The sequence below is a fragment of the Fistularia commersonii genome, chromosome 2, assembly GCF_037954325.1.
Source record: "Fistularia commersonii isolate RoL2024-O1a breed Wild chromosome 2, RoL_Fcom_v1.0, whole genome shotgun sequence".
In the NCBI taxonomy this organism is placed as follows: Eukaryota; Metazoa; Chordata; class Actinopteri; order Syngnathiformes; family Fistulariidae; genus Fistularia; species Fistularia commersonii.
Window position 1 is genome coordinate 22,971,446 of NC_141285.1, and position 25,203 is coordinate 22,996,648.

The 25,203-nt window shown below is 48.3% G+C and overlaps 3 protein-coding genes across 12 annotated transcripts in view; 2 read left to right on the plus strand and 1 right to left on the minus strand.

The window, feature by feature from the left end:
* Positions 1 to 546: 546 nt before the first annotated feature.
* LOC147236755 (uncharacterized) lies at positions 547 to 3,356 on the minus strand. 3 transcript variants are annotated; one of them, XM_086162509.1, is made up of 8 exons: positions 3,179 to 3,296; positions 2,707 to 2,999; positions 2,146 to 2,340; positions 1,905 to 2,071; positions 1,528 to 1,680; positions 1,284 to 1,456; positions 910 to 1,214; positions 547 to 784 (listed from the first exon to the last, which is right to left on the minus strand). In XM_086162509.1, the coding sequence occupies exons 2-7, from the start codon at positions 2,896 to 2,898 to the stop codon at positions 922 to 924; spliced, it is 1,173 nt and encodes a 390-aa protein (XP_086018635.1). In that variant the 5' UTR covers positions 2,899 to 2,999; positions 3,179 to 3,296; the 3' UTR covers positions 547 to 784; positions 910 to 921. The 3 variants fall into 3 exon arrangements, with proteins under 3 accessions (XP_086018635.1, XP_086018625.1, XP_086018616.1); XM_086162499.1 differs by lacking the exon at positions 3,179 to 3,296 and adding an exon at positions 3,303 to 3,356 and having other exon boundaries at positions 547 to 1,214; XM_086162490.1 differs by having other exon boundaries at positions 547 to 1,214; positions 3,179 to 3,297.
* Positions 3,357 to 7,574: 4,218 nt separating this feature from the next.
* On the plus strand, positions 7,575 to 13,981 carry thumpd2 (THUMP domain containing 2). Of its 2 annotated transcripts, none has more exons than XM_086162524.1 (11): positions 7,575 to 7,777; positions 8,786 to 8,924; positions 9,075 to 9,668; positions 10,524 to 10,651; positions 10,742 to 10,819; positions 10,901 to 10,953; positions 11,161 to 11,248; positions 11,335 to 11,406; positions 11,600 to 11,714; positions 12,879 to 12,999; positions 13,214 to 13,981. In XM_086162524.1, exons 1-11 carry the CDS (start codon positions 7,667 to 7,669, stop codon positions 13,515 to 13,517), a joined length of 1,803 nt encoding a protein of 600 aa, XP_086018650.1. In that variant the 5' UTR covers positions 7,575 to 7,666; the 3' UTR covers positions 13,518 to 13,981. The 2 variants fall into 2 exon arrangements, with proteins under 2 accessions (XP_086018650.1, XP_086018660.1); XM_086162534.1 differs by having other exon boundaries at positions 11,639 to 11,714.
* A 906-nt stretch (positions 13,982 to 14,887) lies between these two features.
* LOC147236757 (mitogen-activated protein kinase kinase kinase kinase 3-like) overlaps positions 14,888 to 25,203 on the plus strand; it is a 44,495-nt gene continuing 34,179 nt past the window's right edge. For all 7 annotated transcript variants that reach the window (XM_086173609.1, XM_086173617.1, XM_086173642.1 and 4 more), the window contains exon 1: positions 14,888 to 15,097. In XM_086173609.1, coding sequence (XP_086029735.1) covers positions 14,999 to 15,097 — 99 coding nt within the window. In that variant the 5' untranslated portion in view covers positions 14,888 to 14,998. The remainder of the gene's footprint in view (positions 15,098 to 25,203) is intronic.

Here is a 25,203-nt window from a genome sequence, read left to right on the forward strand (position 1 = left end):
TGCCACTCTTATCTCTCACACACACACACACACAAACACACACACCGGCCTAGGGTTAATGTTCGCCGGGAGCTTTGGCACTTCAGAGCTCCTTCCTCCGCAGCTGCTCCTGCTGCCCACCTGTTGCCCGCGGAGAAGGTTCTCCAGACGTTCCTCGGCGAGACGCAATTAACGCAAATCGCCTCGCTTGTGGATGTGGAGGAGAACGTGGCCTTTTTTTTTCCGCCGGTAATTGTTTCCGTCGTGGCGGTTTCGTGCAGCCGGCGAGGCGGGAGAAGCGCCGGGCGGCTCAGGGATGAGCTGAGATGTTCCGACCTGGAGATCCAGCTCCAGGTTCACGGCGACAGCACGATTGGTCGGTCGGACCGGTTGGAGTCACCTGAACGCATGGCGAGAGCCGTTGTTTAGAATGTAAACAAACATGGCCGACAAATAGCTCGCCGCTGTCCTCCATATTTGTAGTCCGGTTGTGTCCATCTGTAGTCCATCTTTATTTTATGAATGAAATGTGGAGAGGCCGCAGTGCTCGTACAACGCATTCAAGGATTTGCTTAAATTCGATTTTATTGGTATTTTATCACATTCCTGTTTCACCGGCGATCGCCTCCAACCCCGCGTCACATGTGCATCACCGGTGCACGGAAGCACGGCCGTTAGCGCGAGAAGATCCGGGTTTGATTCCCACCGGGAGGCTTTTCTGCGTGGCGTCTCCACATTGGGGTTCCTCAGGGTTCTCCGGGTTCCTCCCACAGTCCAAAAACAAGCAAGAGGTTCAGTGGAGACCCTGAATTGATGAACGAGAAGGTGAATGGTTGTGTCTCATGCGGCGCCCGATCCAGGGTGAACCCCTCCTCTTGTTGTTCACCAAATGAATGAATGAATGTATAAATTACGAGCTTTCAAAATAACCTAGAAGATTGCTCAGAGGTCCTCCGGTGGCTGCTGGGTTTCCACCACGCTCAGCTTCAGACTCTCCGTCTCTCCTCCTCCTCCTCCTCCTCCCTCGGTCGGGTTCCTCCGACGTTCTCCGGGTTCCGTCCCGTCGGCCTTTCCAGAGCCCCCCTGCTCAGATCTTTTGGGGTCCAGGCGCTCCAGGGCCCGGGAGAAGTAGTCCCGCAGCTCCGCCAGGGGCCCCTTCTCCGAGAACAGGTGGTCCAGGTAGGCCTGGGCGTACTGATCCGAGGGGATCAGGTCCGGGTCCAGGCCTCTTCTCCCTGGAGGGTTCGGTCCAGATCAGTGAAAGGAGCCCGGGAGGCGCCGATGGACTCCCCGCCCCGAAGTACCTGTCTCCTCCCGGATGGCGGCCAGGCTGAGGGTGGCTCCTCCGCCCGTCTCTCGGTCCGTCACCCGCAGGCCCGTCATGGCGCCGTCCCCCGGCTCCTCGCCGCCGGGGTCCCCCGCCGACGGAAGCCCTCCCCGGCACTTCACCACGTGCACCGTGTTGGACTTGTAACGCCTGGAGGGTTCGAGGAGGACGTTCAGATCCCGGGGGAAGATGCGGCAGAAGACCCCGCATCGCCTTCTCACCTGTACGCAGGCGTGAGGTGGGCCAGGTCCTCCTGGTACTGCTCCAGGGCGGCCCTGGCGGCCTGCAGCCCGCCGTCACGCCCCTCCAGAGCCGCCAAGTGAACCAGCATCTGGGTGTGGAACGCTGCCCCGCTGGCCCAGTGCCTCACACACCTAGTTCGGTGGATTACACATGAATGAGAGGGTGAATGGCGGTATGTCTCTATATGCGGCCCTGTGATTGGTTCAGGGTGAACCCCGCCTCCCCACCAATCACAGCTGGGATAGGCTCCAGCACCCTGGCTGCAGGATCCGCATAATTTCATGAGCAGAGCTGACGCCGACATGCTAAGAAGTCGCGAGTTCCCAAAAACAACGCGATACGGAGGACGTCCCACCTGGAGTCGCAGTCTCCGGCCAGCAGGCAGGTCTTCAGCCGGGTCAGGGTGAAGCTGAGCTGGGCCTCCAGCCTGATGGCGTCCTGGACCAGTCGCTGTCTGTCGCTCAGGTTGATCCTCCAGCGCTTCAGATACTCCTCCATCACCTCCTGGAGCTCGAACACTCTCTGACGGAGGCGGGAGAAAACCTCGATGAGACGTCGCCCCGGCTTCCTCGGCCCTCCTTCTTCTTGAACGTCACCTGACCCGACGACGAGCCGGGCGACTTCCCCTTTGCGGCCGGCGACCTTCTGGACGCCGTGTACGCCAAGTCCATCACCACGGTTACCACCAATCCCACCAGACCGGCCAAGCGGGGCTCGTCCGAGAGCGACGCCAGACGGCCGATCAGGTCCTTCAGGTAAGACGGCGCCCTGCTGCCGATGTCCCCCTGCAGCTGGAGGAGAAGACTCGTGATTTCCTCCGTCGCTCAACGAAACCCAACGCTTTGATGAAAACCAGGTGGATCTTAAAACCCGCCGCTCACGATCAAAAAACAAGAAAGCCATAGGACTTTCTGGAGGACGAAAAAATATATATATTAGCCCGGGAACCGATGCTGACGACATTAGCCGGGAATCCAGTGCTAACCATATTAGCCGGGGAATCCAGCGCTAACTGTGTTTGCAGGGGGATCTGGTGCTAACCAGTTAGCCAAGGGTTCCGGTGCTAACCAGTTAGCCTGGAAATCCGGTGCTAATGTGTCGTGAAACATCCATCCCCGACACTTGGTAGCTCCGTCACCCAGGAAGATCTCACGAACCTGCCGGAGCTGTTCCAGGATCCGGGCCCCGGGGTCCGCGGGGTCCTCCTGGCCGGGCGGGAGGAGGAGCAGGGGGTGGGCCACGCTGACGTCCGGCACCGCACCGCCCTCCAACATGGCGCCGTACAAAAGCGAGCCAACCGCCTTCTTCACCTGGGAGATCTCCTCCTCTGATGACAACAGCTGGCCCATGATGCCCCGCACGTGTGTGTGTGTGTGTGTGTGTGTGTGTGTGTGTGTGTTTAGGGTTTTCAGCAACCACAACGGTGAATAATCCTCAGTCACTGCGGCGTCTGGAAAAGAAGAATTGATGAATAAGCTTTTTTCCCATTTCAATTGTATATAATCAAATAGTTTTCAGTGTGCGTGTGTGTGTGTGTGTGTGTGCAGTCCTAACCACTTGAGACACATGCAAACATTAATCCAGTTAATCAGAACATTAGCAGTGTTAACATTAGCACCAAAATAGCACCTTAGCATTTCACACAAAGTCTCTGCAGCAGCATAACAGTCACATCTTATCTGTTTCTCACTGCGGTGGTGTCAGTGTGTGTGTGTGTGTGTGTGTGTGTGTGTGTGTGTGTGTTGTGGCCAACCGGCTTCTCTCTCTCTTCTTCTTCCTCCTGCTGCAGTGAGGAGATTATCCAAGACAACACAGGAGCAGAATGTAGCGGAGCGGTAAAGCTAGAGCTCCTCCTAGTGGTGGCGACCGAGACCTTCTCCAATTCTTCTCTGGATGGATTTGGTTGCGACGGTTCGTGCGTTCATTCATTCATCCGTTCATTTCTTGTCTGTCCGGCTGGCAAAGAGGACGTTGGCTGAAGGCTAAACCTGGTCTTCACATATAGAGTCATGTGACAAGAACATCTCGCATGTGTTTGGAGGAACCCGGAGAACCCTGAGGAACCCCATGCAGAATCCAACCTTCTCGCTATGAGGACGAAGCTCTACCCGCTGAATGCAATGGAAAGAGAATAGAAAACGTATTCTCAACACGTTGGGGTGTCAAAGGGCTGTACGCCGTTCACACGCCCGTGGATCGGAGCGCCCATCTCTGTGGTGACTGGAAACCAGAACAATGAACGTCTCTGAGAAGATCTGGATACCCTTCAAAAGATCTGAGCCTCCCGTTCCCGCGGGGGGCCGCGGGTCCCTGGGAACCAAAGTAATATCTGCTAACTCTTTGTGAGGCGCTCAGATGTAGGCCAAGGGCTCTCGGGCTTTTTTATTTAGCTAAATGGAACAGGGGCCTCGGTGGCGTGATGTTGACGCCGTTACTTAGTAAAATATGGGGCGGGGGGGGGATTTGGGGATCTTCATCCGGCGCCAGGGAGACGTTCTCCGCTAACTGGGACAAGGGCTTCCGGCGCCGTCAGTCGTCACGTGACTGCGAAATCGGCGCGGGTGAAGGTCCGATCGCCGTCGGCGGCGTCGGACTCTCCGACCTTCTCGCTCCAGCCGCCGTCCACCTCCATACGTCTTAACACGGGAGGTTCTCTCCTTAGCTTTACGTTAGCTTTCAGTACGAGCGGCGTGCCCGTTTGCCGCCGCCGTCGTCATGTGAAAAATGGGATCGGGGATGAGTCCGTCAGGAGGACAGCACACGTTCTGGAGATAAAGTCGGACTGAGGAGGGACGGGGAAGATCTAGGTAGAAGGATGCTGAGGGTGGAGGAGGTCTGGAGGGAGACCAGAGAGGAGATGTATGGACAGTAAGAAAGAGGACAGGAAGTCGGTGTGACAGAAGAGGATCCAGAGCGGAGGGTCGGACGGTCGGAAGAAGTCGTGACGATAGATTTGATTCCGACCGAAAGAGAGATTCGCAGAGGATTGCCGGAGAAGATGGAGGAACGTGAAACTTCAGATCCGCCTTTTCCATACCGGCTCCCGCCCAGCCTGCCTGGCTGAGGTTTCTCCGACCCTTCGACCAGAGATGAGCGTCTGTCTTTGTACCAATGTCTGGTTTCCACGGAGGTCTGGAGATGAAAGAGGAGAGGAAACGTGCGGTGGAGGAGATGATGAGATGGAGCGTGGGGGAGCGAGGAGGAGATCTGGAGCAGAGCGAGGGGGAGGAGGGCCGAGCAGAAGAACCACCATTAAATGAGAATAAAACGCCACGAGAGAAGAAGAAGAGGAAGGCGGGAATTGGAGCGATGGTTGAAGATAGACGACGAAACCCCGTGTTCTCCAGAAACGTGATCCTCCTCCCGAAAGGGACACTTTGGGTGTGCTTCGACTTTTCTCTGCTCAGACCTTTGCTACTTAAATCCCATAGACTGCCATTGATTATGCTAAGCTAATTAACAGGGTTCGGGTCACTGCCCGAGACTGATTCTCTCATGATGAAAATCAGCGCGTTCCTCTAAAAACAAGGGTGTCAAACTCATTTTCACCGAAGGTGAAAGCATAATGGTCGCCCTCAAAGGGCCACATGTAACGGTAACGGTATAAATGTAACCAAATGTAATGTAACTACGCCTTAATGTTAAATAACTCTGAATTTATTACTCATTCAAATCCAAAATGTCATATATGCATTTTCATAGATGTAGAAAAAATGATGTTTACCAGTTCCTCCGTTACAACATAAATCCTTTTATATTGACAGGTTAGGAAACCCACATTACTCCATCAATCAGTGATCAAACTATCCAAGTGAATAGAAATCTTTTTATCAATTTGTTGTTTTTCTGGAAGGCTAACTTTGGCACACTTAGCTCCGCGTTTGGTGTCAAGTTCCGACATAGATTGTACTTTTTGACAGCCGACGCTGCCTCATAACACGAAAGTCATGCCGTTTTTTTTTTCTCCCTGAATCACAAACATGTATTCGCCTTCCCGTTTTTCTTGAAACAGCCTTCCATCTGCAGCAACTTTTCTCTTCCTGGACATTTGGGGGTCATTTGTATTTCTCAATTCCGTGGGTAATGTGAGCAGCATGAATTGTGGAAAATGTCGTTTTTGGTCAATGCACGCGTTTTACATATTTATTTGAAGACGATCTGACCTTTAAAAACGTTCTTGCGAGGCCACATAAAAAGAAAAGTGAATGAACCATTCACCCTCTCATCTACACCTCAGATAAAAACCATTCACTCTCTCACACACACACACATCCTATAGATCAGGGGTGGACAATTTATTATTACAAGGCGCCATGTGAGAACCAACGATAACAGAAAAGCAACACACTTGTGAAACATGAACGGAATACATGTTTTTGTCATTGTCCGTGGAGGTTCTCGGTCATCCAGGTCATGGTGAATTCTTGTCAAAATCTTCTTGTCTTGGCAACCAGACTTGAATTTCTTCACTTGAAGACTTGAAGTTGAAGTTTCAGAATATAACACATAGATGGTTATGAACCAGATGTGAACCTAGACCCGGCCAAAACCCTGGTGGTTGTATTCAGAAACTCCCCAGTAGAACTGAAGAAGCCTCTCTGATAAGAGGTGAGACATCTTCGAGTGAAGAAATTCAAGTCCAGTTGCTGAGACAGAAAGATTTCGACAAAGATGCAAACAACCATTCACCCTCTCAATGTAGGTTGGACAATGTCGGTTCTCCAAGAACCTCCTCCATGTGTTTGGACTGTTGGAGGAACCCGGAGAACCAGGGAGCTTCTCGCCGTGCAGCTTCAGGCTCACCGCCGTTACACTTTTATTGAATTAGCATATCAATATGAAGGCATCGTAGTGAGTCACATGATCATCTCCGCCCTGTGAATCACGACCGATCGCTTCCTATGTAAACCCTCCAAAGGAGATGGATGGCGGCTACGGGAGAAGTGACAGCTTTGGTCATAATTCAAATTAGATTCACGGGACTCGCGCTACACCGCGCAAGACACCATCCAGGCTCTTCCACTTTCCAAGTCGCGCGTTTCCTCCGTGACCATTTCCAGCAGCCCGTAATATTGGGTGTGTCCATGCAGAAAGGTATTAATACGTACAGCCGCTGCCGTTTGGAATAATTAGGTCCGACGGCGCAACGTGGACGAAAACATTTTCGTAAAATGGATGCGGCCTGACACGTGTGCCACGCCGTGATGTATTACTTAGCATCAAAAGTGTGTGAGACATGAATGATCCCACGGGAGCTGCGAGTGAAAGCGGTGCAGCAAACAGCCAAAGATGATAGAAGACAGTGGGGAAGTGCAGAGGACAAATGGAGGCAGAAAAGGGAAAATGCATCTGACGTCTGGAGTAACGGTCGGCTCAGTTTCATGTCTTCATCACGCTAAAGGATTAAGAAGAATGTATTTTTTTTGTTGTGAAATATTCCCGTCATTGCCCCACAGGGAAGAAGAATAAACAAGAAATAGAAAGAATGAATATAAACTATGTATAATCAGTATAGGTGTGCAAAAGTGGCATCTAGTAGCGTACAACATTGCTTATAGCAGCAACACCAATGGGTAAATGGATGAATGTGTGAAGTTTTATTTTACCGCCTTAAATTGTATATGACACCATGAAATGTGAGCGCGATTAAAGTGGATTTGTATCAATCAGATTTTTAAAGATGGTTCAATTGCTTTGCCTTTTGAATTAAATCAACCTTTCTGTGAACCCCACACTGATACTCGGTGAATATTTGGTTCACCTTTTTATTTTAATCTACATAATCAAATATAAGTGTATTATATAAAATATATAATTTTGATAATATTAATCAAAGTTTACCTCTGTGTTGGAATTTATTTTTATAACGTTTTGTAATTGATAAGGTTCAAGAAAATCTCTCTTCTAAAATAAAAGATACAACGGTCATGTTGTGAGATGGTGACCTCTAGTGGCCAAAAGGATGACCCGGAATTACATGTGGGTGTTACGTATTTCCGTTTCCGGTGTAAACAAACAGGTCAATATGGCGACTCACTTGTCTGTGTGAACGGCTGGAGTCAAAGGGGGACGTTTCTAGATACATTTGAAAATATAAGTGAAAATAAAAGGTGAGAAATGAGTGAACCAGAAGCCGGCGGGACGTCAGTCCGGTACTTCTGCACCGCTGGAAGCGGAATGGAGCCGTTTGTCGTCGAAGAGGTGAAACGGAAGTTAGCAGGAGAGAACGTGAGTGCTTCTGTTACACGAAAAAGTGAAATAAGAATCACTTTTATAAAAATTAGTTTTGAATAGGGGAATCCCTATGAAGAGAGTTTGAAATACCGATTTCAATTGACGTTAACGGAAAGAGATGGTTGGTTTATTCTCAGTGTTTGTGTTACTAGTTGTACCACCGATCTCGGATGAGTCGATCTTGTTTGATACCAATATAACCTACATCTTGTGCCTGAATACCAAATATAGGTCTTTTTATTCGTGAGGTTAATCTTTGAATTCGAGCTGACTCCTTCCTGGGTTTCTGTCCAAGCATTAGTCTGCTGGATGCTGGACCAGGACTGGTCCCGGATGATTGACCAAGGCTGGTCCCTTCAGTCCATCATGAGCAGAATGCTCAGAAAGGCGATATTCCTATCTAAGTAACTGTCTGGAGAAAGTAGTTTCTTTACCAAATGGCAATATTTAACACAGTGATGCAGATATGTATTGCTTTTGCCTCATGGTAACATGAGATAAGGTGTACTTTAATGATCCCATGATTGTGACATTGTTTAGCAGCAACAAGACATACAAGGGCAAGACCGTGACAAGCTTAAAATCAAAGTTGTCTCTTAAGCGTCCTCCTTTCCACCGCGGTCTCAAAGTTCTCCATCCTGAGGCCAGTCACAGAGCCAGCCCTCCTGATGACCCTGTCTAGTCTGTAGGAGTCTGCAAACAGGTGACACTGGAGACACTGTGACACTGTGTGGAGTCTCCATGGTCTCCCCATGTCAGCATGGGGTTCCTCGGGGTTGTTCGTGTTTCTCCCACAGTTAAAAAATATGCAGGGTGTTCACTGGAGACCCTTTGAATGGGAGGGTGAATAATGGTGGTGAATTTTTGATTCATTCATGAAAAAAAAAATGATGTGATCTTCAGCTTGGAGGACAGATTTTAGATGTGTGCATCATATATAAATACATCTGTTAGGATGTTTCTCCTCTCAACGGTACTTGGCTTCTGGGTTATTCTGTGCAGGTGTGTCAGATGACAGGTAAAGTGTTGTTCAGCACCCGGGCCAGGATCTCCAGAGTCAGGAGGCTGAAGGCGGCTGAGAGACTCTTCCTCCTGGTGAAACATGACTCACCCGTCAAACTCCCTGCCCACACTCGCCCAGGTATCAGCCACGACCGGCCTTGAGCAAAACAAGGGGAAGCTTCTTATCCAAGCACATCATCACTGCCAAAAAAAAAAAAAAAAAAAGGTGAACATCACCTGCATGCAGTTCATTCCAAATGACCATTTTTGTGATTTGTATTCTCTGTAGGGAAGGCAGCCGCTGTGCTGCGGTCAAGGCTCTTAGGGGACAAAAGTCTGTGGACTGATGCTGTAATTACATGGAGGCGTCTACAGGGGGAGTTATCAGGCAGCGCAGCAGCCGTCAAGCGAGTCAGCAGTGCTCCAGAAGAGGCAGGGAAGCTGGAGGAGGGGAGCGAGAGGCGTGATCTTGAGTTTGGAAAAAGTCCAGTGGACCACAGGGAGGAGGAGAGTGGAAACAGGAGGCTGAGATGTGAGGAAAGCGGTGCACGGACACTGGAAGGGGCATGGCAGGGAAAGGAAAAGATGAGTGCCCTATCCCACGGAGACAATGTCAAGGTGCCAGGGAGAAAGAGAAAGCTGGACGACCAAGAGGAGTCTGTTCTCGGAACCGACGAGAAGAAACAGAGGACATCAGAGAGAAAGACAGAGGACGGGAATGAGAGGCTGACGCCGGCGGGGTTCGATGAGGACGAGAGAAACGGACCGAAATCAGAAACAGACTCGCGTGGACAGGGTTCAGGACTGGACCGCGACGCAGAGAGAAGCGCCAGGGAGATTGATGACTTGGCGGAGGACGGCGCCGAGGGGAATATGGAGCACGGTAACAAGATGGAGATGTTTTTCATTGTTTATTCAAACTTTTATGGCTTGAATTAGAACTTGGCCATTACGGGGTTGGAAAAAAAGGGAGAAAATAAAATCTTAAAATCTCCATGCCAGGTTTTCAATTTTGATATTTGTCATCTGGGAAATGAAAAAAAAAAAAAAAGGAAATTTTGATTCCCGTCTGACGTGTCGAGTGTCTTCAGCCAAATGAATCAGACTGAGCGCAGCCTTCAGAAGACTCAAAGTAATTTAATGAAATATGACTGACACGGCGTCACTTCTCTGACCAACATATGGACTGTAAAAAATTAACACAATTCAGCCTTACAATTTAAAACAATGATCCATGTCAGGAAGTCACTGAACAAGAAATAAGTGAGGACAGAAGGCAGACCAGTAGTTGTAGTCTGGTTGCAGCGGTTCACGCCTCCACCTCACAGCAACAAGGTCCCTGGTTGGATCACATCAGGAGGCCTCTCTCTCTCTCTGTTGAGTCGCCATGTTTTTCCACGTGTCCTCCACGTTCTCCCACATTCCTAACACATGCAGGAGCTTCACTGGAGACCCCAAATTCCCCAGATGTGAGAATGAGGGAGTGAATGGTTGGATATCTATGATTTGTAAATGATAGGGTGCATAATTGTAGGTCACTTTATGCGGCCCTGTGATTGGTCCACAGTAAACCCTGCCACTACTGGTCTAGACTCCAACCCCCCCTGCAACCTTGAGTGCAGGACAGGCAGTATAGATGATGGATGAACGACTGCATGAACTGATCAGCTTGGCGCGATCTCACAGCCCAGTGTTGCCGAGCGCAGCGGTAACTGTTTGTCGCCGGGATGTTTTGCAGAGAGGACCGCTGGAGGAGGAGAGCAGGAAGTCCGTCAACACGGCGGTCCAAACCCTCCTGGCTCTCCCGCCTCCTTCAGGATCAGCTGCAAGTCCTCCGGATGTCTGGCCCGATGCCTCGGCGGACAGGTGCTGGAAGTCAGACGCCTTTGCGAGAGTGTGTGTTGGTAAATGTTGTTAAAACATCGCTGTGTGTGTGTGTGTGTGTGACTTGTGAAGGAGGTGAGCAGAGTGATTGGAGGAGGTCTTAGCAGACTGCTGGGCTGGAGGCCAGACTTGAAGAATCCAGAGGTGGAGGTAAACCTCTTGACCACCTGACAGAGCGAAATCTACAAACAACATATTCATCTTGACGGTTGTTACCGTTTCTCTTTGCAGGTAAACGTTTTCCTGAGCGACGACGTCTTCCTGCTCGGGATGGTGCTCACCAGGTCTCTGAGATCTTGTGTGATTTTCCACTGCATTCCTCACAGCTACAGTCTCCTACAGTCCTGAAGACCGCTAGAACATCCTGTTTTGTTTTTTACTTCTTCGCCCTTTAGCTTGTTATTATCCAAGGACGTATTCATGCTAACAGAGTTTGGGTGAACCTTCTCCTCCAACCCTCTGAAATGTTCTCCCGATTCTCCGTCTCCCAGGTTGCCTCTGGCCAGTCGGAGCTACATGAAGAACACGGGGCTGAGGTCCACGGTGGCCTGGGCCATGGCCTCGCTCGCTAGCATCCAGGTACGTCTGAAGCTTTGCACGCCGCCTGGTATCCACAGAGGCCGAGGTCTCATCTGCCCCTCACCCTCGCCCGTGTCTCCTCCCAGCCCGGCGACCTCGTGGTGGACCCCATGTGCGGGGCGGGAACCATCTTGATAGAAGCGGCCCAGGAACACGAGGTCAGTAGCCTCCCCCCCCACACAGACGACTCCTCCGGGAGTTAGAACGTTTCTCGGAGTTGCCGTTTCCTCTCACGCCGTTGTGTGATGTTTTTGTATTGTGAGCTAGTGCACGTTTTCTGTGATATATAAGATTTTCTCGCATGGAATAAACTCCTGTGCTGCTGCTTTTCCTCCTGAACCGGACCTTCAGGAGGCCTCTTTCCTGGGTTTGGACAACGATGGCGCTCAGCTGCAAAAGGCCGGAGAGAATGTGGCGTTTGCAGAGCTGGGACAGCGAGTGAGCCTGCTGAGAGCTTCCTCTACGGGTAGGAGGCCTGGACATGCATTTTACCGAAATTACATAAAACATATATTTTATAACATTATTTTAATTATTATTTTATTTGTGATTATTTATTTTATTATACATGTTAATAACCTAAAAAAAACTAAAGCTAAAAAAAAAAAATACTGTGCAATATTTCATTTCACTGTGCAATATTCAGAACTGTGCAATATTTCATTTCATAACAGCTACACTACAATTTTTCCTTTTATCATACTATTGTGCACTCCTTACCTCACTCGTTACTAAGACACTTATAGTTTTATCACTTGTTTACTAAGACACTTTATAGTTTCACTGAGACACTTTATAGTTCATAGTTTATTTTTATTTCTAATTTTGCCTTTTTCTTTTTATTATTTATCACTGTTATATTTTCTGTAACTCTGGCACAGCAATTTCCTTCGGGATTCATAAAGTTGTTCTTATCTTATCTTATCTTATCTTAATTTATATAGAAATTAAATAATATTTATTATAATAAATTAAAATTAAATTAAAATTTGTTTTATTACATCCTGAAGATGTAACATCTGGCAAAGATAAATAATTTTTGACTTCCTTGCTTGGTAGTCATCACTGATCTGACGGTGGTGCCGCGGTTAGCGCTTCTGTCTCACAGAAAGAAGCTCCCTGGTTGGATTCCCACTCGGGACCTTCTTGTGTGGAGCCTCCATGTCCTCCACGCGTCTGGCTGGGGTTCCTCAGGGTTCTCCGGGTTCCTCCACAGTCTAAACTCATGCAGGAGGTTCACTGGAGACCCTACAGACGTGTGAACGAGAGGGTGAATGGGTGGATGTCTCTATATGTGACCCTGCAATTGACTGGCTAGGATAAGCAGATCATGTGGTCTCGTGATCAACTGGTCCAGGGTGAACCCTGCCTCTTGTCCAATAACAGCTGGGACAGGCTGCCTGTGACTCTGAGAACATAAACTTTATGGATGAATGCATAAATAAAAGTATATAATGCTTCAACGCTGTCCCAGCTAACAAAATCAAATGTGAAATTGACAACGATGGTCTGCGACATGAACAAATTAGATACATTAAACTAATTTTTTTTAATGCACATTTACAGACACGCATCGCATTCAGTTTACAACCCGTGTGTGTGTGTGTGTGTGTGTGTTTTGTTGTTGTAGCCATTCCTCTGCCCAGTGGTGCTACAGACGCCCTGGTCTGCGATCTGCCCTTCGGTCGGAAGTTCGGAACCAAAACAAACATGGCCGCCAACCTCCCGCTCATCCTCACAGAGATGGAGAGGTTTGTAGCACGCCTAAATAATACTTTTATTATTATTATCCTTTTTTTAAAATCACTTTTTTGGACACTTTGGTCCTTGTTATGTTTCATTTCTTAAGCTCATTCAACCGATGAATAGCCTGATATAAGGAAATGAAAGAAATGGCCTAACAATGACAAGTGAACAAAGTGTGTGTGTGTGTGTGTGTGTGTGTGTGTGTGTCCGTGCCCGCAGGGTTCTCCGTGTCGGCGGTACTCTGGTCCTCCTCCTGAGCCCCCAGCTGTCCTTCCACCTGAAAAAACTCCTTGTACAGAGAGATTCCACACCAGCGTGCAACCCGCCGACGGAGCCTCCGCCCACATCGCAAAACCGCCCGGGTTCTTCCTCATCGCCCCCGAAGCAGCGGACGGTCGAGGAAACGTCCGTTCTGGGCCAACGGCCTCCTCCCGGCTCCTCGCTGAAGCACCAGGTGACCCTCAGAGTCAGCTTAGGAGCCATAGATGGGCTCATTCATAAATACATAAAGACACTGGATTAGCGTTAATATGAGTTGCATATGACATATGACTTTGAGCTGTTAAAGTCTGCTCTAGCTCTATTTTCAGAAGTTTATTTTTTTAAGTGTTTGATACTAGAAGTCTTTTTTTTGTTTGTTTTTGGTAAAAGCATTTTAAAAATCAGATGCCAAGTTCTGTCTTGCGATGTCCCAAAGTGTCCAGGAGTCCAAGACACATACCGCCAGAAAGACTTTTTTCTATAATGTGTGGAGGATCTTTGATTGTAAATAATGTGAATAAAAACTTTGGAATAAATGGTGGATATTTTTTTCAACGCTCTGTCGAAGCACGGGGAGCTGTTGCTGCTCCCTCGTCTGTCGGCTCGCTCTGCGATCGCAGGCGCTGCCTTTCAGAGAAGCTGCCTTGGATTGTTCTTTGGAAAATAAGGCTTGGGCTCCTTTTTGTGAAGACCTGCTCTATAAAATAAACTAAAAAACAACCGTGATTCATTTTCTTCATCGTATTCCTTTACCGGTGTGTTGGCCCAAGCTATTTTACTGTGTTTCCAGGTCCCAGAAGAAAAGCTCATTTCCTCTATTTCGATCATTTTGTGTGGCTTTAAGATAAATGTCAACCGATTTCAAAGATCATAAATAATATGTATGAAGCCCTTTTCAGCGTGCCGTACAAAGGACACAGTGAAATAGAAAATCATTGATTTGTTCCAGATTTCCGATTAACCTCCATGTTTTTGGGCCGACAAATAGCTAATTCTGGGGATTTTGGAAGCAATAAAGTTAACTTACCATCAGGAAAAAAAGAAGAGTTTTTGCACGATACGGCAAACAATTTGTGTGAAACGTTTCCGATCGAGGTAATGGGTATTTAAAAATCATCAATACCGGATCATCACAGAAGGATATCCATGACCAGGCTGCATTGCAAGCAGCCGGGCTTGTTAATGAGACGCCATCCCCGGTGGGCCATAGCTGTCAGATAAAGTGTTGTTGCCATCTGGCACTGTTTAGAGCCCTGCTTAGCCCAGTTCGAGGCCGCAGGGCCACCCAGGGCCACCCGGGGGCTTAAAATCCATTCTCTTCTGCTTCACGCTTGGGATTGTTTTGTCCTGACTGCCTCATCATCTTCTCCCTGTGGCTTTATGCTTTTATAAGTGCAAGGAATGGCTTGAGATGGCAATATATCACGCACGGCACATGAGCTGTGTTTCGCCTTGTTTTAAATTTTACACAGTCATGATAATTTATTACCGTTTCACTTTTTTATTGGAGTTTCATCATCATCATCATCATCATCATCACTTCTTCCCTCTCCAGCTCCATCTCCCTGCCATGACTCCATGCCCGTGTGCGCATGCGCGTCGCGCAGCGGACGCCATCTTGGAGTCAGAGTGGAGTCGGTCTGATATTTTCTGACGCCGTATGTTTTTCTTCAAAATAGCTGCTTTCTCACGTCGTTGGAGTCCGTCGACCGTGCGCGATCGGCGCCTTACGCGGCAGCGGTCATGATGAACTCCAGTGTCGACCTGTCCCGGAGGAATCCGCAGGAGGATTTCAAGCTGATAGAGAGGATAGGAAGCGGCACATACGGAGATGTGTACAAGGTAAAACTGCAGCAAGGGGAAGGGGTTGAGAGGAGTCCATTATCGGACGCAGTGGGCATCATTAGCTTGTGGCAACGTCAATACTCCTGCCTTTAGCACCAGTGTTGTCATTCCGTTAAATGGGTAAAATAGCGAACCCATGCGTGTTTCATAAAGCCCCCTTGTTTGTTTTAATTACCCAAACCCCACTTAAGCACTTACTTAAACTGCTATTCATGCTCCCTCCTCTATTTTCCGGACACATCGCCTGCAAAGCGGGCTCCTCACTTATGGTTTCAGGACTTTAGTTTTGTTTTGGCCTTATTCTCCGTCATGTGGACATTTGTGTTTACACCTGAGTTCTTTGGGAAAATATGCGGAGGTTTAACTAGAACGCACTGGAGTCACAAACTTTGCTAGTTTACGTCGGGGTTAAAGCCCTCGCTGCGGAACGTGGATGCGACTTGAGCTACATTTCCCACCCACTGGAGATTTAAACCACAAGTTAGGGGGGTTCGCTGTTTCCGATCATACCCCCCAGTTTGTTGCTGTTTTGAAAATCCAAAAGTGAGTAACTACCACCCGGGTGTAGAGCTAGAAACTAAAGCTAGCGGTCGTTTAGCGGCTAAGTTAGCTGTCCGAAAACGGACGCAGCGCTACTATTACGTGCTAGCACCGAGCTAGCTAACCTGGCTCTAGCTGTTTTGTGAGAACTCTTGCCACAAAACGACAACAGTCCGCGTTTTCCTCGCCGCAACCCTAAACCTAACGACCAATTCTGCGCCCCTGGATTCGGTTTCCATGCGAATGTTGCACAGCCGCCCGTATATTTGACCAATCGCATCCGCTCACGCTGACAATTGTGCTAAGACGCACAGGACCCGGGCTCAGCGACAAAACACCCCTTCGGCGCGTCTGGTCTCCAGAAATCACATTTTAATTCCAAAAAAACGCCTTCGTAACGGCTCCTGCAGAGCTGCCGGGCGGTTATCTTTTTACACCAATGTTTCCAAGGGCCTTCTGCCCGGATCGGACGCACTGGCATCCACAGGAAGAGTTCCTGACTTATTTTATTTATTTAATGAGCCTCTACCTAAACAACCACGTCATGCAGGCAGGCATCATGTGGAAACGCTGCAGGGCTGCTGCTGCTGCTGCTGCTGCTGCTGCGAAGCCCAAGCAATGCTGCCTTTTGCCTAAAAGCAAATGCAATCTTGCAGGATGGCAGATCCTGAGGCTGAGCTTTCAAACCCCCAAACCCAGGGATCTTTCCCATAACATCTGTAAACGACCAGAGAATTGCACAAACGGGATTTCATCGAAAGGCTGGAAGTTTTGCTCCACATCGGGTTCGGTTTCCCGGGAACCGACTCTTTTGTTTATGCTCGTTGCAATAAAGTGGGGGGGGGGGGAGGAAAATCTGATCTTCCCACAAACAGGAAGCTAATGTGCTTTCATGTCACCTTGTTGCCTCTGTGTTGGGAAGCAGTTGCATGACATGGCATTCCTGGAATTTGAACCCATATTGTGTTTTGTGATGTCGCTGGAGTTCCCACCCTCTACCTGGAACCTTCCTCGTGCAAATACACGCAATTTGAATTTCTAACATATTGCAATTTGCAATAACGAGAAACAAACCCTTTAGGAGGAGGCGATCATCCCGGAGGTAGACCATCCCGGTGGATTTCGGAAAACTTTTCCTCGCAGCGAGAACCGGTTCCGGGACGGCCGCTGTTTGTGTTGCAGTCGCTCTGTTGTGGTGTTGAATTTGAGCGCTATGTGGGGGAGAAACACTTCAAGCTGACTTGACACACTCAGTCCAGCGTGGAACGCTCTGTCCGAATCGCGGGGCTACAAGCGCCGCGAAGTGAATATGCGAAACATTTGAATTTCATTTTTTCGCAACACAAAGCTGCCATTGTCGGCCAAATACCCCGTTGCCTTTTTTTTTTTTTCACCCTCTCCTTTTTGGTAGGGGGCCCATCTTGCACGCCCCCTCGCTGGAGCTAATCTTGTTTCTAATTTTAAGCGGCGTATCTTGGTTTGTTGCGAAGGCCGGCAGCTAACTAACTTGTATGCTGGATCCGTCACACACCCATGGCACGTACAGTTGGCAAATACACCTTTTTTTTTTTTTTTAAACTGGCAAAACCCTCTTTTTTTCCTTTTTTTTTTTTTTTAATGCGGAAGGATTTAAAAGTAAAAACTTGACTTTGACAGCCGATGCTTCCATCAGCGCTGTGAAGCCTTGTTTTCATTTTCATAGCAACCGCAAGAATTTTTCTGGACATTTGGAGGCTAAAAGCCCAAAACCTCTGGATTATGGGATGCTTTTCAAAGCGTCAGGGTTCTCGGTAAACCTCACCGATGCCTATATTTGGTTCTGCCAAACAGGACAGGAATGTTTGAGCGGGAAACAAAAGTGTGAACCTGACCAGCTCGTTCCCCTCTGCGGTCAGCGTCAGGTACGCTGCTGTCCGGCTTAGATACGACCGACCAACACTTGGTTTGTCCCCGGTTATTAGAATTCACACAGAATCTGGAGGAAACACTCAGGGAAGTTGCATTAGAGTCCAAAAGGCTGGAGCGTTGATGTTTACCTTCCGCGAGGAGGACGGGATTAACGAGGATCTTAAAAGTAGCCGATCGCATCGGAGCGTCTTTTACTCGATCTGTCATCCTCAAACTGCAGCGCTCCCAGATAATCAATATTCAGTAACACATTGACTACGTGAAGCAAGAATATCAATGTTTTTTTTTTCCCTCTTCTTGTCCCAACATTACCTGCCTCCTGGAAGGTTGGTCGGATTGGAGCAGGAGGCCGGTCACAACCTGGTCATGGTGCTGGTTAGCTTATTCTTGCATCCCGTTGGTCAGGAGTCTTGGTCCAGCGCAGAAGCTCTGAACGCCCCTGTTATCCTGATGCAGCACCGAGGTCGCGCCGCTCCCGTTTGTCCTCATCGATATCATTTCCACAACAGCCTAGACGCTCCGTTCCCCATCGGACGTCTGCGTCCGACCGTGTCCTCCTTACGGGCAAACGGGGTCTCCTGTCAGCTTGGTTCGGTTTGGCGGTGACAAAAATAATCTGACCCCACACTCGTTCCAGCGCTTTCCCCGACCACGTCGATAACGAACCCACAACATAATCCGCGTTTTATTAATTCATATTTTAAAGGCCTACAGGACCGCTTCCCGTCTTCACCCTGGACGTGAGATTGGCGAAAGAAACCCATTCTGTAGATTTGAATCTCCGCGCAAAAAGCAAGCTGGCACTTTTCCGAGCAAACAGTTTGTAATAAATGGCCATTTATTTCAGAATCGCAATAATGACCAATCATGTGTTGATATCTAGCCCTAATACGAAACACCGGCTCCTTTTTTTTTTTTTTTTTTTCAGCCTTTTGGAAGCTCATATGTTGTTCCTCCTCCCTGAACCCCAATTCAGATTTTTGTAATATTCCTCTTTTTCGAGAGGAGGGTTGTGCTTGCGATCCATTTCCTTGGTTTGTCACCTTGATTGTGGTGCAATATAACTTATTGTACCGCCATTTATTTGGCCACAGACCCCCTTTTAAAACCCCTTCTCGCGTTCCCTGTTGAGTTGTTGCCGGTCCAGCTTCTGCTTTCACGGCCCGTCCCCCCGTCGGAAGCCCAAGAATGAACGTCTTTGTCGATGGAGGAGGACGAAAACCACCTTCAAGCACCCCTGGTGTAGATAGCAGAAGAATAATGTACTCGGTTACATAAAAAAAAAAAAAAATAACACATGGATACAGCATGGCTGTCCTCCAGCCAGGCCTCGTGTTTCGCGGCAGTGGTGGATCAAGAATGCCGAAGTCCTTGCTTCCTGTGTGTGTGTGTGTGTGTGTGTGTGTGTGTGTGTGTGTGCGCGCTCAGGTCCTATTGTTTCACACAGCTTCGACAGAGGAAGACGGTCGAGCAGAAGGCTGCCGCATGACACACACACACAACAACAAGACGGCCGTGTCGTCCCACATACACACACAAACACACAAACACACACACACACACACACACACACACCCGCACAGATGGTCTGCGGCGTCCCGAGCGAAGCCGGCCCACGACCATCCTGTTTTTGTCGTCGTTCCTCCAGTTGTTTGTTCACTCAAACGGGCTGCAGCACCTGACAGAAGTGTCGGCCGTCGCGGTGGAAATGGGTCGACTCAACATTCTGGGCCGGTTCCGATGCGACGAGTGACAGTCGGCCCGGTGGTCCACGCCCGTGGAGGAGAAACATTTCAGATACATTCTTTTCTCTCTACAAGTAACTTAAAATGGTAGAAGTTTCTTCTGAACAGGCTGCTGCATGGACATATTCTAAATAAACCCATGGCTCTGGCAGCGCACCTCAAACATTGAAGAGATATCTCCAAAATATCTAAATATGATACTCTTTTGTGATTTTGGTTGTTTTGATAATGATAATGAATATATATGTCGCGTTTTCTCCATAAATTGGAAGGGCTAAGAGCAGGACATCAGTAACTTATCCCACAGATTGCTGTATTCCGCCTGTCCTGCGCTAAGCGGCTCCATGGGTCCCCGGTGTTTTTGGACTGCTGGAGGAACCCTGAGGATCCCCACGCAGACACAGGGAGAACATGGAGACTCCACACCGAAAGGAACCCAACCGGGGACTTTCTAGCTGTGAGGCAGAAGCGCTAACCGCTGCGCCGCCGCGTTTAATGTTTGTTTCTGTGCGTTTTTAGCAAAGTCAGTTTCTGGTGTTGAAAAGAAGAACCAGGGAGCGATGCATCGGTTGACGCTCCGAATTGTCTGTGTGTGCAAACCAGAGAGTGATACGTACGTCTCAGTATCTGGTGCCGTGATTGATGAGTGATCTGGTCCAGGTTAAACCCCGCCCCCTCATTTAATGCCAGCTGTGGTCGGCTGTGGCGCTCCAGGACCTCGGTGCAGGACGAGCCGTATTGAGATACAAAATTGAACTCGTGCTTCTCGATATCACGTAATTCTTTTAAACCACGTAGCGCGGTCCCGATCTGTAGCCGGAGATTAACCCAGGTACTTGCTATTCGAGAGCAGGAGATGTGAGCGGCTGAAGCGCGCATTAGCTGAATTAGCAACTTTCAGCTACTGCACAACCATGATCACGTGTTACCTGTTGCCACAGCAGGAAGCTTGCAATGGATGATGCAGCACGTGTCTCCGAAGTGGCCGCACAACGTAGAGCGTATAGCATGCCAGGTGAAAACATTTGTCCCTCACACACACACACCGCTTCCTTGGGAGGTCTCCAAGTAGAAGCTTTGTATTTTCTGAATTTCAGGCGCAACGGCTGCCAATTCACTATTAGGTACCTCAACGTGCCTTTTAAATGGCACTATATTTACATTACATGACTTCCGACTCTTTCAGTAGTTGCCGTTACTCCTCAGCGTTGCGCCGCTAACTCGGCTGTTCACAGCAACTTGATGCCGGCGCGTCTGCCAGAGCGCCATCACGCCGCCGAGCCTGTTCTGTCGGTCTTGGCTCATTGTGGCCAAAGTGTCACGGTCTATTTTCGGACCTCACCAAAATAAGGGTTTCGATAGCAGCTCATTGTGCGGCAGGACGGCCGAGGACAGCCTGGAGCGAGTGCAATGGGGCGGGAAATGAAGCTTAATCCATCCGGCGAACACAGGTGGCTAAATATAAGAATGCGCATAATGTACCGCAGATATGTGAGGTGTGTGTACTGCTGTGCTAATAACTATCACTCATATATCAGATTGAGACATTCAGCCGTTCCCATCTGGACAATTCAAGGTCTTCAATGAACCTCCTGCATGTTTTTTGGACTTTGAGGAACCCCATGCAGACATGCTGAGAACATGGAGACTCCACACAGCAAAGCTCCCTGTGGGAATCCAACCAGCAACCTCATTGCTGAAGCGCTAACCGCTAACTGTACCACCTCTTAGAGGCAAATAATTATTGCTTACTCATCTGACTTGTTTTTTACGAAGACGAGTAATAAGAGTAGCAGTGGGTTGATATTATGCCTCGTTAATCCATTCATTTCCTGTTTTATCCAGTTTATATAGTGAGATTCCGACGAAATTATTGATTCACTGCACTTCTTTTAAGCTAGGAAACCCAATGGCTCCTCCGATGGGACAGATTTATGTTTGTGCCCAGACAGTGCTTTGTGCATTTTTGGGGGGGGGCGGGCAAAGGCATTTGAGGTGAAGCGTGTGTGTGTGTGTGCACATTTCAGGGTGTTTCACCAGAGTGAGTCAGTATGCAACCCTTCCCCTCACCTGTTTTCCCGGGCCGTTTTTGCAGTTGTCGTGTTTGCAGAGCCGTACTTTCGGCGGCCTTGTTTTAACAGCTGTTTGCGCGAATCCGGTGAAGAAGGTACGCGCAATTACATTTCTGTCAGGTCCTTTAATGGCGCTCCCTGAGGTATAAATGTTAGTTGGCTCACAAAGGAGGATCCTCCATTTTTCATGAAGAAGTTGTTGCTCCACTCTTGGCAAAGACGTTGGAGTTGTGCCACGGTGTGATGTAAGAAGGAGTAAATTCCTCGTAAGTAGGTAATAATGTTGTTACAGCTAAATACCGCGTTTTTTTGTTTGTTTTTTGTTTTTATTCCTCGGAAAGCCAGGGGAAGTACTGTTGCGACTTGATGCTTAACCCCTTAAAATCCCTCGCAAAATCTCGTCAGGGGAAATGGATAACCAGCTCCTGATGTAATTGCCCCCGGCTCGGTCCTCGTCTCCAGATTTATGCAACAGGGCAGCTTAATAGTGTCTGCTCCCGGATGGCGTGTTCAGGTTCAAGCCTCTCACAAATAAGGCTCCTGCTGGCCAAGCACATCGATCAATGAGTGGATTTGTTTAATTTTTCCTCAGTAACGTGTTAGCATGATGTCGGGCGTCGAGCCTCGTGTCCTTCTCAGCACTTTTTTTTTTAAATCAGCCGGAATATGTTTAAACTGTAAGCAACACCATGATGCGTTGGTTTGCGCCTCCATCTGGCAGCCAGAAGGTCCTTGGTTGGATTCCCCATTGGGCTCGCTGGAGACCCGACATTGGTCAGACGTGTAAATGAAGTTGAGCACACGATGCTAACAATGCTAATGCTAACTCTAGCCAGGGTTAGTGTTAGCATCGTTTAGAAGCTGGGTTTAGCGGCCCCATAGAAACATTTTCGGACCCGTGCAGAGAGGGGCAGGAACTATAAAAGCAAGTTTCTTGTCAACGAATGGGTTACGGGAAGATCTTATGGAGGTAACTTTTAACGTAAGAATAGATTGGCACCGCATCTCGCTGAAGTTAGAGAAGTAGGTGCAGCTTAGAGGCCGGGCCGCCTCAGAGAAATGGCAGCTCCCTCAGAGGGCCTTTGTTTGAGCCGTCGGCAAAACGAACTCCAGATCCCGTCCTGGGTGATCCACGCCACAGTTAGATAAGCAGGACTGGAAAGACGAGGCCGCGAACGTGACCTTCTGACCCGGAGTGACTGTCTGCGGCCGAAAAAGGGATCATGAACCCGACGCGAACTCTGACCTGATGCGCGCCGGTTCACCGGACCAGCTGGCCGCTGGCCGCCCGTCACGCCGGATTAACTGTAAATCATACAAGCCTCTTTGCGTCAGCGCCGCGCACGTGACGGGTATCAATTCCATTTGTGAAAGTGGGTTCGGGGCACATCGGAGGCTGTACGGGGACACGGCGTTAAAGTGACACAGCCATGTTTTTTTTCTGCAAGCAGACAAACATCTCAATTTGAAATGGTCGATCCGCACGTTTTCAAAGCAACACGCCGATTCATCTTTATTTTTTTTTTTATTTATCTGGCACCACGGTCAAGAAAACGTCGGGATCCCGGCGCTGATGATGGATGCGAGCAGCGAGCTGACTCATTTCCAGCTACGCTCCGGGAGAAATGTGGACGTCTTCGGCGAGCGCTTCTCATTAAATGAAACGTCTTTCATTCGCTAAGACCGATCTTAGCGAACGGTCCCGTGGCCTGAAAGCCGACGGCTGAAGTTGCTATGTTGCTCAATCTGATTTTTTTTCTTATTCTGCTTTCTCCTTCAGGCACTTTTTTTTTTTTTTTTTAATCAGTCTTTGACTTTTTACCATTTTCTTTTCACCTTATGGTCCAGGGGTTGTTTTTAAAAAATGACCGCACTATTGCTACGTGACCGCAGCCCCTCCTCCCTGTGCCGAAGTGTCCTTGAGCAAAAACTCGGCGTCTCTCCCGATCGGCGCCAATCGCCTCACGGGGCGGTTTCGGGTTCTGGAACCGGCGCCGGATCTGCAACGCCAAGAACCGGGGCTGTCGCTGGGGGAGAACTCGGAGAAGTGGCCGTCTTTGGTAACTTGGGATCAAAACTGACATCCCGTTGGTTACCCCAGATGGCTGGTTCCAGTCAGTTAGTCACAATGGCGTGCGGCTGTGTGTGTGTGTGTGTGTGAGGCAGTGTGTGTGTGTTGGCCAGATACAGTGGCATTGAGAGCAGTGAGTCATCTCTGGTGGGACTGAAGACGCTCTGTCTCTGCGTCTCCCGTCACGTTCACATCTCCCCTCCCTCCGTCCACGGCTTTGTTTTGGTGTCAGTTGTCATCCTCACAACGCGTCTCTTCTCCTGCAGCTAATCTCGCTCTCGAACCGACGAAGGTCTTTACAATCTGTTTTCTTTTTAGCTTATTGATTAAAATGACATTGTGTGTTTCTTTCTCTCCTCCCCCCCCCCCCCACTGATAAATCCCCACCGCCCCTGCTGGTGATAATGTTGAGTCATCGTATTGGAGAGTTAAAAAAATACGCACTCCGAAAAGATTTATTTTACGTATAACACAATATTCTTGCATGCACGTTTCCAGCAAAAACGCTCCGGTTAGCATCTGAGGAAGAGTCTTAGTTTTTGCTCAGACCGTCATGCATGCTAGAATGTGTTTTTTGTGTTATATGTATAATAAATCATCTTTTCTTTTTGGAGCATTTTTGGTGAGAGGACTTTTCCAAAAAGTCTTTTTTTTTTTTTTTGTTTTTTTTTTTTGGATCCAGCACCCATCCCCAACTGGGCAGCAAATGCGCATGTGTTTTTCTTTCCTAGTCATTATATCGTCCAATCCCTGTTTTAGGAACACTTCAAAATTCACATATCGAGTTTGATCAGAACCGGCAAGGCCAGTCGGCTTTTGTTCCCCGGCTCCGTAATGTATAACAAATTACTTAACAAGCCGAAAGTCGCGCTCCCGTCAAATCTTTCCACCTCAGCGGGTGGAGCATGCTGTAAAACGTCCCGATTTCTCAGCCCGCTGTTGGGTAAATACCCAAAGCTGCAGCCTGAATCAGGGCGGACGGAGGCCTGGAGGAGAAGCAGTGACACTGCATGATTAGGAAATGTAGGAAAAAGCTGTAGCATCGGAGATGAAATCCCTTAATTTGCCCATGTTGAGCATATCCATTACATTACATTACATTTGGCAGACGCTTTTATCCAAAGCGACTTACAATAGAGGACATAGGGACTGCAAATAACACTTGCAAATACAAGATACACAGGAAATATACAGAACAGTAAGCTTGGGTTAGTGAGTTGTTTTTTTTTTGTTGTTTTTTTTTGACAAAGACATACACAAACGTACACACACACACTGCATAGCCTAACTATGCCCACATGTTTCTATCATCAGGTCCAAATGATGGTCAAAATTATGAGACATTTAGTGGTTGGTTCCTTTGCCACAACCTGAAGGTAACCAGGAAATGACTAAAACTAACCGGTTTCAACTTACAGTTCTGAAATAAAAATAAAAAAAATATATATATATATATATATATATATATATATATGAAATATTAATTCATTTGTTTATCCTTTGTACTCTCACTGACCTCACGTCTGGATAAAATAGGGTCTCTAGACATGGAGACTTTTTGCTATATTTCAGTTTCTGTTTAGGAATTATTATATGTATAGTCTATAAGATAATGGCTTTGGATTACTGTTGTTTTTCCCCATATTGCCCAGGCAACGACAAAAGTTTATTTTCTTTAAATTCCCAAACTTTATTTACAACAAAACAAAGTTGCATGAAATTGAATTTCCGTGTTGTCGCCTCGACTCCCGTAAAAATGCCCGCTGC